Below are 15,654 nucleotides of genomic sequence, written 5' to 3' on the forward strand. Positions count from 1 at the left end.
TTTTTCAGAAAATGCAACTTCAAATGTCAATATCGGCAAATGCACACAGTATTTTTTGAGAATTACATACATGATCACATTGTTTACTATGTTAAAATATACACATGCTGTTGAAGTAAGGGCACATTGTCCTTAGCAATATGCTTCTTAGTGCCTACCCTGGCTATCTAGCAATCCCAACATCTCTCTTAAATTTCTTGTTCTCACCATTTTACCTGGCATTAACTTTTCACAATAGCCTTGCGAAGGGTCTCATCCCTTTCCAGGGAAGACTAAGATTGGGATTTGGTAACTTTGTTTTATGTCCATGCATCGAGGGTGAGACTCTGCAGGCTGTCCACAAACTGTGGCTGGTACAGATGCCATTGTTTAATTTCATACTGACCCCGCCCACACTGGAATGCCAGTGGTGTATTGGTGTATGTAGAGTTGGCCCTGTTGTGATACCTGCACATTACTAATTTGGCTACCTAAGCATGCCAAACCATGCAACCCTGGTTATAGTTCACACATCAGGACAATCCTTTTTTTAAGCTCCATCAGAGGATACTACCCTCCATCACCTGAGAAAGGAGGGGTAGTATCCAATCCCTTAGCCCTGTTCTACTGGGCTGGCTTCTTTGCCACTAGAACAAATATTTAATTCAGTTTTGACAGTTCTATACTAAGGATTTCAGCCTGTATGCCATTGGAGATGACCTAATCTGAACATTTTTTTGTCACATTAACCCAGTATGTTAAACTGGAGTCATATGCAAGAAAAGTGATGACTGTCCTTTTTATGATCTTCTCAGGGAAAACAGAAATATTACCCTGTAATTGGGGCAATGTCTTTCTCGAACCATTCCTTGAAGAAAATCAGTGCCTCAGCCTGGACTATTTCCGAGTCCCCACTCAGCCAGCATCCATAGTAGATTTCAGGTTCATAGGTAAGTACTAGATTAATTGCTTGTGTGGGCCAAACAAGTCCATTCCCTGTGGTGTGACTCTAACCCTGTACCTCTTGTCCTAGAGGTAAATACCTTAACTGTTATGCCAACCCCAACCCCAAAATAGGAGTACATAAACTGCACTTCCCCACACATGTTAGAGTGATTAAAACACAAGCGGAAGCCATGATGAGGTTTGAACTCATCACCACTGGTTTATGAGACTAGTGTCATCCTTGAGTTACATGGCCATTGCAAACATGGTTTCTGCCTTTTGCCTACTGCTCTCAATAGAACTCTTCAGCTGGTCCTTAAAACAAAAATGACTAAATACAGTTATTTATTATTGTTTCTTTGTTTGAAAGTTTTCCGGTGTTTCATATAACCTCATGAGTAAACATAGCTAGTGCTCTCAGACTGGATTACACATATGTCTTTGTTGGCAGTAGGAATGCCTACCTGTAAGTTTACCTTGCAATTCAGGAAGAACTATGCTGTTCCCCAGACAGTTACACTGACTCATTCTTTGGCTTTGCAACTGGCCTTTATTACAGTGTGATTGATGGGCAACACTCCAAATTAGATTCAGAGGTGGTCACTAGACATGCAGTCCAGGATGCCGACGCTTTGCTCAGTTTCCTAATTACTGTAGAGCACCATCTCGTTAAGTGGCGTACTGTGAGTCTATAGAAGGGAAATGGAGGTTGAAGAAATCAAACCCTCATCTGTGGGAAGTTGTTTTCTGGTGCCTCATAGGCCTTGTCCCCTGCACTGCTGCTAACTGCTAAGCCTCATTACAACTACTCAGGTAAAACCTGTGCTGAAAGGTGTACAATCCACAATTAAAGGTCTGTGCTTTTTGTGAGAGGAAAGCATAAGGTGGGGGTAAATAAGCAAATTCAGTTTGGTTGCTGCTTTGGAATAAAATGTACTTTATGAATGTGAAAGCATATGTGTTATAAGACAATGATCTAATTTGCAGTATGCCTACTTTTATACACAAACAGTACTTTTATAATATACCTGTATTTAAGCAGTATGTTAAGATAAAACGTTTGATACTGTTCACTTTTAGAAATTAATTAATATTGGGGAACAGTTACGGAAAGTTATAACTCGACAGTTTCTAAATTTATATTATTTCCCTGTCAGAGCTGATCCTGTATACATTTAAAACATTGGGAAGGAAAACAAAATGTCTCTTCAATTTTCTGTGTACTGACTAGCAAACAAGAAATTTTCTGTCTGCTTATAAAATTCTATGAATGTCACATTATTTGCATAATCAGGACTAAAAGCAGCCCAAAGTAATCAATTCTTCATGATGTGCAATACATGCTAACTGACCTTCCTTATTCTTGCTTGACTTATAAATCCCCTCTCATAATTTAATACAAAACTCATGTTACAGATGGGCAGTTTTGACCTAAAACCACAGGGAAAAGTAATATCCATCAAATGACTCCACCTGTGCTTAATGCTACCCAGTGGCTTGGTCGATAATATACTTGTAATTAATGACTGAAGCATCAGAAGGATGTGAGTTGTGCCGTCACACCATAGACTGGGATTCATAGTTAAATACCGGTACTGTAGTACAGAATAAGTAGGTGATACACTTCTGAGACTTTTTAAAAGTGGTTACATCAGCTGCAGTGGTGACATTTCAGATGTGTTTTAAAAATGTACTGATACTTATCAGAAGATTCCCTGAAGATTTGTCCAAATTTCTTCTTGTCAGTAAGAAGCACTACCTCGGGTCTCTCCTATGCAAAAGTCATCATCTTACTTACTGGGTTGTAGCAGTAGAACAAATGTAAATAAATTAAATAATGTGTTAGATAATTCTTTTCATGTCCAAGTGTAGTTTATCTGGAAGATAAGGTGGAAGACTTCAAATGCAGTAATACAAATGAACCTAATTAAAGATGGAACACCTTTGCTAATGACTAATTACAAAGATAACTGATTGCATTATATCGGGTGTGAAAAAGATGATTTGTGTAGGTCTACAGTTACTCTGCTTTTAAGTGAATAACTGTGAGTGTGTGTGTGTGTGTGTGTGTTTGTGAATGACTCTCTCAGACTTTATAGAAGCAATTTATTTAAAGGGATTCATTTTCTAATAATTAATTATGCCTTCTATTGCTTATGCTTTCATGTTTATGTATTTGTTTTGCTGGAAGGCCCATTTTATAAGTGGAGTAAGATACTTTGAAGTGTGTTTTCCTTACATTCCCAGTACCAATCACTGAACACAAGTATTTTGTGCTGTGCTACAGCTGGACGTGCTTGTATCAGACATCTCTTCATGATGTATTCTTTACACAATGCATCATTTATTGAACTACTTGGCAGCATGAATCAAGTAGTAACATTATAGTAAGTGAATGCTGTTGTTACAGTGTTATAAATGTCATTTTATTAACTGTGCTTTTTCATATTTTTTTCTTAGTTCCTTTTGCTCCAACAGACTTGAAGGTTAAGGCCAAGATGGATTCTTTATTAGTTACATGGCAGCCCCCAGCTAATCATGCACAAATTCTTGGTTACAAAATCTTCTACAGAAAGGCCGAAGTTGAGGATTTAGAGGATCCAGTCGATACAAGTGGCGATGAGAACTGGAACAATGGACCTATCCGACTAAGGCGAAAAGTGAAACAGTATGAAATAACTGGGCTAGGTTTGTACATTTTAAATTTGTGTAAAAGGCAGCTTTTTAACTTAAGAAGAGGTAGCGGATTTCAGCTGAAACATCACTACCTTGTATTGCAGAAGAACGTAGCTTCAAATCATCCCTTCAGTTTATTATCATTGACATTTCTTTTTATAAGGTTCTTCTATTTCATCTCTCTAAGCAGGGTTCTCAGAACAAACATGAATATTTACACCTCTGCATTGGTGTCCTTATTGGAAGTCAGAATGAAATACATATATGAATTGAAAAATACATACTATCTGAAAGAATAATTAGCTGGTTTGAGGAGTTATCAAACTAGCTGATTTTTTTTTTTGAACTCTCAGACCTGTATCCTGATAGCTATTTACATTATTCAGTACACATGTACATGTTTTTCATGCTTATGCTAAATTTTTGTTGACTGTGAATCTCATATTTTATTATTTTTGAAGTGTTATTACACCACAAATTTACCTCACAGTGTGCACTAGTAACAGTTTTGGGATAGTTTCGCAAAGGAGTAAGTAAATCAAATAAATATACCTAGTGGTAACTGTGGACCATGATGGGTTTTTAATCTCTTTTTTCCTTACAAGTAAAAACATCAGTACTTTGATATTATTTTTAAACCTGGAAGTAAACTACAAAGGTTTGAGAGCTCACGAATAAATGAAGGTATCTTTTTACATCAGAGAAATGATTAATGTTCAGCCATGTGGCAAACATCCTAATTCTTCTTTACAAATAATCTTGCATGTACCTTTAGCACAGTTTAGGGTTTCATTTTTTTTAATTGAAAGCATTGGCCATCTTTAGTGATTTTAAACAGATAGTGGAATAAAAGACTTTATTCATGGATTAAGTACTAAGGATTAGTATTAGAATCCAGGCACAGTCCTGTCTGTGTAATCTTTATTGGCTTCCTCCTTTGTATTATTAGAGTCCTATCAATGATCAGCGAAGAGATCAGTCCTGTTCTATTTTCCTGATGGCTGACATGAACATACCGAAGAGCTCTGGACCCAAGACTTGACCCCTTTGCTACTCCACTAGTCACTTTCCTTAGATTAACCCTCTCACCACAGCTCTGTTTCATATTAATGAGCAATGCAGCAATCCCTTTCCCTAAACTTGATACAATCGCAGAGCTGTCCAGTGTTCCTAGCAGCCGCCTGTGCAAGACCAAGTCAAAGGCCATAGTGATGTTGATATTGTATATGTGTGCATTGATGCTACACTGTCAAGTTCTGCTATAAGCCACTCATAAAAATATGGATCAGGTTTAATTAGCAGCTTCTTCTTGTAATGAACTAATATTAATATTGGTGGATGTTCTGAAGGTTGCTGTCTTCTTGAAAAGATACTATCCTTTCTTTCATGATTTTTCCTTAATTCTCCCTGGCACTACCGCAGTTCCCTGAATTGTTTTGCTCTTTACTTGTATGATGCCTGTACTTTAGATGACCATGTCTCAGTATATTTCTTTTTCTCTGAGGTATGGCAATCTCAGAGGTAGTATTTATAAGTTTTTGGGCTGTGGGAGCTTGTCCCCACATTAGGAGGTGCAGGGCATTGACCCTGTGCAAACAAAAGTTTAAAGAAGAAGAATCATGTTTGATATTGTCTCTCCTCCATTTTCATTTTTTTCACCATATCAGGATTGAGCATCACAAGCCCCAGTATTTGGATAGGAAGCCTTGCTATGATTTACCCACCATTAAGGAACAAGTTTTCTCCAAACCTTTTCCCTGCTTATCATCATATTTGTATATTGCTGTCCTCACTCTGTCCTACCTCCTTCCCACATGTTATCCTCCCCTCGCTTTACATTTTTAAAGACTAAAGCAATAAATTCATAGAAAACCTCTACTTTTCACAGCCTCCCATGATTGCATTCTAATCTTTGCTAAGCCTCCCTTCTTTTTATTTTTGTTGTATACTTAACGAAAACATTGTTCCCATTCATCACCCATTTTCCAACTTCCTTTAAGCTTCGGCGTTGTACACCTTCGTATCCTTTTTTTACACCACTGCTGCCTGACGATCATCAGCCCACTCCTGACCAATGTATCTACTCATTCCTTATCACTGGCACAGTAATTATCCGAGGGAGGCCATCATTCAAGTAGCTGTCAGGGTATTTCAAATTTTTACTTGCTGACCCTGCCCACTGCACACACTTCACTAACACTGAGAAAGGTCATGCAGTGAGCTGACTACAGAAGCCATCTGTCACTTCCCACAAGGTGTGTGCCCTTAAAGTTGCCCCACCTACACTGGAAGTATGAAGAGTGATTTTTTTCCTTGTTCCACCTGGTAAATTGCACTTACTTAGTGAGCACCTGAGTGTGTGCAACCCTACTCAACACCCCCCCCCCCCCCCCCACACGAGATGGTAGTAAGTCACAGCCTTCCACTGCACTTCCTCTCTGTCTGACCTCACCAGTCCCAGGACTGCCAATTGAACCACAGTCATCAGGGTCACTGTAAGGGCTTCATCCCCCAATGCCAAAGATCCAGACTCTCCTTTGTTTTGTTCTGATTGTCTCTTTGTACAATGCCTCCTCCATCTCCCCACCTTTTGCCTTTTGGTTCATTTATGCCCTGTCTTTTACACAGTACAGCCTCATTGACCTATTTTCTTTTGCCTATTCCTCATACCTTATAGATAGCCATGACTACTTAAACCTTGACCTGTTTCCATAGCTTGTCTGTAACCTTAGTTTGTCCCTAATCCCCCTAACATCATTGTCCCTTTCCTTATCTTAATCCAGTCTTCTAAAACCCTACCCCATCATCTGTACCTTTATGTTGTTACTCTTCCTGTACTGTAAATCTCACAGTGTCATTATCACCAGAAAGAGTGGTGAATTATGTGTTAGACTGTGGGAGGATAAAAATGACTTGGACTGTCAGAGGGGTTGGGAAAAGGGATTAAAAGAGATTGAAAACTAGACTTGGAGAGGGGGGTGCCATTTGGAAACTAAAGAGGTTGGGAAAATAGTTCAGAAAATAGTAGATAAGAGAAAGATGCAAAAAAGTGGTGACTGGTATAGGTGTAGTATTGAAGTTTACTGTATTGATGTTACTAGTACTTTGTGTTTACACCTCTTCTGGGAGGTTAGTAGGGATTCTTGCTGAAATAAATTTTGGGGTGATTGATTTGTGGTAGGGGATAGCATACTATGGAACAAAATTAGTAATATACCCCACGTGACCACATTTATGATTGACTTTATTTTCTGTGACACCTGGTGTCATGATGTGTATCAGTAATATGTGGGGATTGGTTGTGAAATGGAAAGTATTTTCACATGTTCTGTTATGTGCCCCTAGCATGGATAATGTTCTATCTACTGGGACACAGGATCTCAACTGCCGAGACATAATAAGGCCTACTACATTTAAAGTTTGGTGACTGCCAAAAAAGCAGTTACTAGAAAATTGAAATCATAATATAAACCAAATGTAACTGAAGTACTGAATATTGTAAAGCTGATAAAAGATATGGAGATGGTGCTTTTCAGCTGTATGGCTTCTGAATGTCCATGACTTTTTACTTTTTCTTTTTAAGTCTTTGTGGATACATTCAGGCCAATAAAGCCAAACCTCACTAGCTGTGGACATTCAGTAGCCATATAACTGAAACACTATGTATTTAAGGGTCATTTGCATATATCCCATAAGCCTCTATTACAGGAGGTTTAAGGTATCGCACAGTGAAAACTGTAGCTTGGCTAAGTTTTTTTTGTAGTGTTTACTAATTGGTTTGTGAGACCTTTTTACTTTTTGGCTTGGATGTTGTTTGAGATATTTTGCAGACACCTTAATGGTTATGGACATCAGCTGGGTATAAAGACCCTGTGTTTCTAAACATACTTCTCAATATTTTATATCAAGAAATCTGTACAAAGCCATAAATAATGGGGGAACAAAGGCCTGAAAATAGGGACAATTTTTAAATATTGCTCTTACAAACTTAGAAGGTTTGACCATTCTTGAGTTTATAATTATGGTCTTAGAAAATAATTTTATTTATTATGAAGGTGTATATTTTAAACAAATTAAGGGGGTTGCTATGGGGCCTCCTGCGCCCCCATTTTCGCCAATATAGTCTTAACTGAATGGGAATATAGATATGTTTAATAATGATTTTAATAAAAATGTCAAACTTTATGTTTTTTAGATGATGTTTTTATTTTGTGGGCAGGAGACAGAAAAGATATTGAGACATTTATACTGTACTTGAATAATATTTGCCCTTATTTTAAATTCACCCACACCTATGATGTGGTAGGTATACCTTATTTGGATTGTTACATTTCACACAGTGCAAAAGGTTTTAAATCTAACATATACCGTAAGCCTACCTTTAGTAATAACCTATTTGGAGTTTAGTAGCGGACACCCTTTTGTGCAAAATAAAAGTATTTTGAAAGGACAATGCATCAGGGCAGCTCATATGACTTCTACTTATACAGAAGTATTCAATAAACTTAATGTAGTGGGTGGAATGTTTTTGGAAAGGGGGTAACCCCTCAAGACTAAAAGAAACTATAGATTGTATCTTTTCTCAATGGGATACCATATATAAGCCATTACTAGGAGTTGGGCTAAGTCCCATTGTGGAAAGGAAAAAAGATGTCAATTTTACCAGAGTTATGGTATTGAAGTACTCCCCTTATTCGCCAATGATCAAAGATATTATTGTTAAGAACTGGAATGTTTTGAGAGGTGATGTGGATATATTTAATTTTTTAGGGAACAGTCCGACTTTTGTTTACAAAATAGGAGAAAATATAAACATCACCCTAGAGAACACTAAGTATAGGAAGAAAATAAGAAATATGCAAGGTAGAAGAAAATGTGGATCTTGCAATCAATGTGGGTACATTTATGAAAAAAGTGAAGTACAGTTGGAGAACATCAATAAGACTAAGATTATATTCCAAACAGAGAATTGTACCTCTAAAAGTGTAGTTTATTTGGCTATGCACTCGACTTGTCCATCATATTATGTTGGAAAAACCAACAGGTCTTAAAAAAATGGAATATACAAGCACAGTTATGAAATTAAGAAGCAAAATAAAACTAATGCCTTGTATAGACAATTGGATAGGAGTAATGCATGCCATATGTTTTGATATGCTATCCTAGAAAAAATGTATATTGACCCTAGGGGAGGTAATGTAAGGCTCCTGTTAGAAGAAAAGGATGCAAATTGGCAGTTAAAACTAAATGCTAGCAGCCCTCCCGGGTCTCAATGATTTTATTTCTTTTAAGCCAATATTAGAAGTTAGGATATAAAGTGATATGGCTTATACCTATATTCACAGATAGCTTATGGGAACACATTTTTCATAATTCACCAGATGCTATGAATGTTTTAAAATGGTTTAGTTTTATAAACAATAATAGTAATCAAATATATGAATTGGTTGATGCTTGTTTTTAGTTAGCTTAGGGGCTGATGTGAACCAAAAGCATTTTGTGTTTTTTAAAGTTTTTAGAAAATGTATTTATTTTTTAATTAATTAAAGGTGTTTGATTACATCATTTCCTATGGCTATAAAAAGGTGTTGAAAAGTATGTCACATTTGAATCTGACTAAGTCTTGTCAAACAAGATGAAAGCACTTATTCTGTTATGCATGTGCGAATAAAGGATTTTTTACATCTTTAAGGGAGTCTTTATAGTTTAATATTCATCCAGCCCGATTTGCAGGAGTGTTTTAGTTTTAAACTTAGAAAGCTGATAGAATAACAGGTTTTGCATTAGCATGAATTTTCTGAGGGTCTGTATTAGATGATTGAACTTTCAAAAGTTCAAATGTCATATGGTCGACACCATATGATCGAATTTTTGAAAGTTCGAACGTTTTAACGGAGATCTCCGTACAGCATGGAATGGGAAGATTTCCCTTTTCTGCACTGTAGTGTGATCTTGGAGTTGGTATATTTAAAGAGCGGTGGGTGTGGGGAGTGCAGGGGGCTAGCCCCCCTGTTTAAAATATTCAGGTAGATTCTTTTTCTAGTTTATTTTTTTTTATTAGAGTTTAGAACTTTTAAAAGTTCAATCATATGGTGTTGTGACCATATGACAGTTGAACTTTTGAAAGTTCGATAAGCTAATATAGATGCATTTTCTGAAGGGTCTTAAGTCTGAAACTCAAATGCCTGTTATTTTCTGACTTTAATCTTTAATGATTAGACAGTGATTTTCCAGAAAACCACAATTTTATGAAAAACAGACCAAAAATGTGATGGAAAAATCAGGACATTATTTGAACATCTGTACAGTTGAGAGGTATGTATTCTAAAGTATATACAAAAACAGAACACTTATGCTGTGCTGACAAGGTCATTAGAAGGTTTAAACATGCATGTCCATATTGCACAGTGAAAACTAGCTTAACTAATTTTTGTTGTGTAATTTTTACTAATTGGTTTTCTGTGTGACTTTTTTTTCTTTTTGGCTTATTTCTTGAAAAAGAGCAGAGCTATCACAGTTTGAGGTTCACATGGTTGCTGTACATTTCCCTTATGTATAATTGTTGTATTTTCCAGCAGAAGGGAGTTACAGATCCAATACTTTACAGATGAGTTGCTGACGCTCAGCCAAAAGATGATAGCAGTTTCAGAAGAGCAACAGGTAGTGCTTTCCCCTTTGTTGCAGAAGGCTATAGATTCTAATCCCACACCAGTTAGTTTGATTAATTTTCCAATACTGACACTGCAGTACAGCATGGGAGGGGGGGGCTGCATTCCTAAGTATGCCATCTTTTGTATGCAATGTTAAACTGAAGATAAACATGCTTGAGTTGGTGGTAGCTCAGTTGGATGTTAAAGATCCCACATCACTTATTTAAAAGTATAAGGGATGTTCCCCAAGTATACTGGCCAAATTTCCTGTAGTCAGTATGAATATCACCAATCGGTCTCCCCTGAAAAGATGCAAGTGGGATTAACCAGGTCAGCTATGTGTAAATAAATAAAATAAAACTTATGGCAGTAATGGTATGCAAGAAGAAAAGCAAAGGCTAGGAAAATGCTTGGGTGCAAAGTCAATGAGAAATCTGAACAGACAAAATTGTAATTGTCATCCTAACAGGGCACTGCTGAGATCCTAACCACAATATTTTAACTGAAGGAAAACAAAGATAATTAAGATGGAAAATAGAACGTTCATTAGGGTAGTTCTGGGGGAGAGGCTACAAAGAGTACCATATATGGGAGGCACTCATTGCCTTTGGTCTGTTTAAAAAAAAAAGAAAAACATAAGTGATTAAACAAGAGGTCATATTTACCAGTCCCAGTAACCACAGAGATCTGTGATGGGATAACATTGGGGTTCATGCAGGAGATACAAAGGACATAATTACTAATAGAAATGGTGTAGATGTAATGTAGTCATAAGGCCATACTTCATCACTGAGTGGGTGGTTGCTTAGTGGCATGAATTCCTAGAATGGGTGATGCAGGCTAAAGGACTGAGGACATTCCAGATGTCATAGAATAAGTGCATTTGGGGTAGTTCAAGTTTTGCATAGCAGCTTGGTAATTAAAGTGACACTAAAATGGACCATGTATGTTAATAATTTTGTTTCTGATTACCTCAGGTCTAAAGCTGAAAAATGATGATCATGGAGTGCATACATTCATACTTGTTGGACTCTGTCCACCAACAGAGTGAGACAGAATTGCTGCTACATATACCAAGACTGTTGTTGTAGCATTAACAAATGGCACTAAATACAGAACAATCCAACCACACAGTCTGCAATGAAGTTCATTATGTCAACAATAACTCAAAACCATTTCAGCTAGTAATTGTGCCCTTTGTACCTGCTCTGTGAACTCATGAATGATTACTGGAGAAGCAAACATAATAGGAGGTGTTAACAATATTTAATGGTTACATTTGTTTATCTGTATGGAGACTGTATGATCATTTGAGAAAACAGCATACTTACAGATGTGCTACTATATATTCAAGCTCTTTTGGCTTGACTCAGATGAGGATTTTAACCAGTAAGTAAGTTTGTGCTAGGTAACTAATTTAGTTGTGGTTAGTTAAGCGGGATACTGGAGATAATGACACTTACTGGTTAAAGGGGGATGGTTGCTAGTATTTATTTACTGATACATTAAAACAATGCAGATCAAATACCAGCAAATTAAATGTCAACAAGTTGAAAGCCCACTTCTAAGTTCCTGTAGGAAAATCTGCAATTTAATACTTGCAGCTTACTGTTATTGTCCCTAGTAAAACTCCTGTTGTTTTTCACTACATATATTGATATTAAGTACTCCTTTTTATTACTTCTGAATCTATACCAGTAACTATTTTGTGGTTTTATTTTATTTGATGGTTTGAAAGATTTATGTTTTGGGTTAGGTAACTCACCACTATTAAAATGCAACAGGAAGGCATTTTCACCATGATATTTTCTATTCTCTCTTGCTTATGTATATGATACTATATGAATAATGTATATATGTGTGTGCAGTATAACTGTGTGGTGTTTTGTGTGTGTGTTTGTGTGTGTGCATATATATATATATATATATATATATATATATATATATATAATCTGTCTGTGTTTAAGTAGACTTTCATGTATAGAACAGTGTAGCTATTCTATGTATATGTAGAGAGAGAGGTAGAATGGATGTTCATCTGCTGTAAGTAATGGCAGTCAAACTTATTTTGTTTATATTCTGGAAACTGAAGAAGTAATAGCGATTATGCAAAAAATGTAGTTTGGGCATATGAACTAGAACTTGCCTTCAAACAAGAAGCAGCACTGTGTTTGTTTCTTTTTATCTTTTTATAAATTATTTAAATTTATCAGACATTAACAACAGATACATAACACACACACACACACACAAAATTACATTTAAAGATGGTGCTTTTAGCCACCAAAGACGTAAACCTATTTATACTATGTACAAGAATTAATTGATTCACAAGCAGGCAAAAATAAAAAGAAATATAGCAAGATAAAACCTCCCATGTATTTATCAAACAATAAAACTTCAGCCAAATATCTAAAACAGTATAAATTACAACAATGATTTTAAAGTCATAATTTATAAAATGTTTTCTTGAAGTTAATAACCAAAGGTCTCCCTGATTTATGATATGCTAAATTGCTAAAGCTTTCCCGGTTTAAGGATTCATTATGATTTATTAAGATTATGTTTTCCTCTTGATGTGGGTAGCAGTGCATTGATTAGTGACTTTTTGATGTCTTCTACTTGTTCTCTTGGATTTTCTTGGGAAAGAAATTGTACTTATGGGTTTAATCATCAATAGTTAGTGGCAGAGGTTGGGGTGGTGCACCTCTACTGTTGCTTGCCTGACTGTTTTGATACTATACATTAAGAAGGTTCTAATCTGCCACTTGTACTTTCCAAAGTCATTTAGTTTGGGGAATAAATATGGATGCATAGGAGATAGATGGCATGTGGCTCAAATGCTCTCTTCCTTTGATCTGACCCTTATTCACACAGACTAGAAAAGTGGAAACTAAATCCCATTTGGATCATACTGCCCAGGTCCTCAGGGGCTGGGACACAACTACATAAGTGCATTAGAAGAATTTTCTGAATTGTCTGCTGCAGCTGTGGCAGTGAATTTTAATTAATATAGCCACTTTTAGCTTAATTGCAGTTTTTCAGAAACAGATCATCTGAACTGGAAAGTATTAAGCTTGCTGGTTAAAGTGCATGAGAACTCCCTAAGTTTGTTTTAAAAATCTCTTGTCTCACATCACTGAACACTTTAAGCTCTTATTGTAATAGCATATAATGCAGAAGCCTGGAAATGGAATTAATAGTTGGATTTCTAGGACCAATATTAAGTAATTATATCATGCAGATGCCAGGTAAACAGCCAGTCTGCAACCAAACAATGACAGACCTTTGGTTCGGTGCACTTGAATCGCACTCTGTTGGCCGCTAAGAACACAAATAAAGGTTAAGCAATCCGTTTTCTTCACAGTGTGATACTCCAGTAGCCTTTGATCAGAACAAAAATATGTTTGCTTTCTGTAGCTTTGCAATGAGGGGGAATGCGGATTAAATGTTTTTTATATTTTAAGGTTGTACAAATTGTTGGGAAGTGGGAACCTGTTGGATTACTGTTTGCTAATTGGCACATTTAGCTGAAAAGTACAGCTAGAGCTCATAATAATGAAACAGGCTGAAATAAAAAGCCCTTTTTTTCTCAGTACATCATCTTTGCAATGGAGCCAGTGATGCAATGGTGTAGTTAATGAATAGCTCGTCCTTAATTAAGAAGCTTCATAAAATAAATACTGTCAGGCTAATTAATACTGTCATGTGAAAACTATAGCCTTCCTTTCAGAGAATTTCAAACAGTGACTCTCTGATTGGAAGACCATTAGCAGAGCTTCAGTTCCTGTTTTCAAATCGTCCAGCCTTTTATACATTCTGCTTACAACAACTTGCTTGAATTACCCCACAGCTTCTGTCAACATTTCAGAAAGGTTATTGCATATTATTCATTTAGCATTTTCCCAAGGATTACCCTTACTTAAAGGGATGGCTTGAAAGGCCTTTAGATAAAAGTCTTTAGTCTTCTCCATGAGGGTAGGAAAGAATGAAAGGTTAAGGAACTCCGAACGTTAGAAATAGCAATGCAGATTGTAATGCAGAATTAATGATTCTGTTGTAAAATTTTCTGTTTCTATTGCTGTTATTTAAGCTCATGTGATTTCGTAACACAAGGGGCTTGGTGTTGTCTCTGTGATGGCAAACAGAAACTGTATAGTTACACATAGTTTCTTTTTCCTATGCACAAATATTCCGGTGCAGCTTTGCATTGTGTGCACTCTGGTTCTTTATTTATTCTTTTAGCCCACTGCACATTCTTTGTGGCTATAGAAAACAGTAAGGTCTACATTTAGTAAAAGGTCTTGTGACATTCCTTAGGACTGTCAGCAAGAAGAAACAATTTTAGTCATTTAACATTATTTTTTATTTATTTATTTATGTTACGTTAGTAAAGTGACTGGACTAGTCCGATGATACTTACCTGCAATAAAATGCTGATGTACAGCATTGGTACAATTAACGTAAGGCATATAATATACAGGGTATGAAACAGGGAGTTAAAAACAGTGTAATTACACAGCAGCAAAGATTACAGTGTAGCGAAAATTAGAATGAGTGCTTATATACTGTTCAAAGTCATACCTTTCAACTGTCCAGATTTTTGCCACATAATGTTATGTTGTCCCTATCTCAGCTTCGTTCTTGCTGTTTGGGGTTTGGAGCTGATCCTCTGCTCCGACTCAGCTGTATACTATAGCTTGAGAGCTTTTACTGGCTCAAGGCTAGCCCCTATCCCAACATGCTTAGTGGTTGTTGCCCAGTATCATTTGCCACTTACTGTGTCGACATTGCTCATACTGGCTCAGGCTAAGTGTTTCTTCTTTTTGGCTAATTTCTAACTTTTAGATAAAGATAGCATTAGTTTCTGGATATTATCAAGTGTTCTCTTCTTAGGTTAGCATTTTTTCTAACCTTTCCACTGCTGTTTTTTGTTATTGCTGTGGCCGTCGTTTTTCTTTATGCCTTCCTTGTGAACCTGTTTTAACTTAGAGGGCTCTACTCTTTTCAGCCCCGCATTTAGTTAAAGGGCTTTTTTCTCCTCTCTCTTTCTTCTCTATCTTTCCAGGAGCAGCCGTTTAAGTTAGAGGCTCTCCTCGGTTGGGGGAATTTGCCATTTTAGCTTAGAGGCTCTCCCCCTTTCCTCTTTCCTCTTTCCTTTCAAAAAAAAAAATTAAAGTTATAGTTATAGTGATAGTTCAGTTTTATTGTAACTGTCATTATTCTTGGTGTCTGTTGTAGTTATTTGAAAGCATGTCTAAGGATCACTCTAAAGAGACAAAACTTTTGGGTTTTAAAAAGTGTGAATGTTATGCTGAGTACATAACTTCTTTTTTTTTTTTTTGGTCTATTCCTCATAAAATATGTGTTTTTGTTTGGCAAATCACTGGGATGATCTGAGGAA

The 15,654-nt window shown here is 36.5% G+C and overlaps 1 protein-coding gene across 2 annotated transcripts in view; it reads left to right on the forward strand.

Moving 5' to 3' along the window:
* Window positions 1–15,654, forward strand: part of LOC122806652 (immunoglobulin superfamily DCC subclass member 4-like) — a 2,205,210-nt gene that overhangs the window by 1,840,592 nt on the left and 348,964 nt on the right. For both annotated transcript variants that reach the window (XM_044077249.1, XM_044077250.1), the window contains exon 11: window positions 3,385–3,612. In XM_044077249.1, the coding sequence (XP_043933184.1) occupies window positions 3,385–3,612 (228 nt within the window). The remainder of the gene's footprint in view (window positions 1–3,384; window positions 3,613–15,654) is intronic.

This window comes from Protopterus annectens, chromosome 7.part0, assembly GCF_019279795.1.
Source record: "Protopterus annectens isolate FY-2018-M chromosome 7.part0, PAN1.0, whole genome shotgun sequence".
NCBI lineage: Eukaryota > Metazoa > Chordata > Ceratodontiformes > Protopteridae > Protopterus > Protopterus annectens.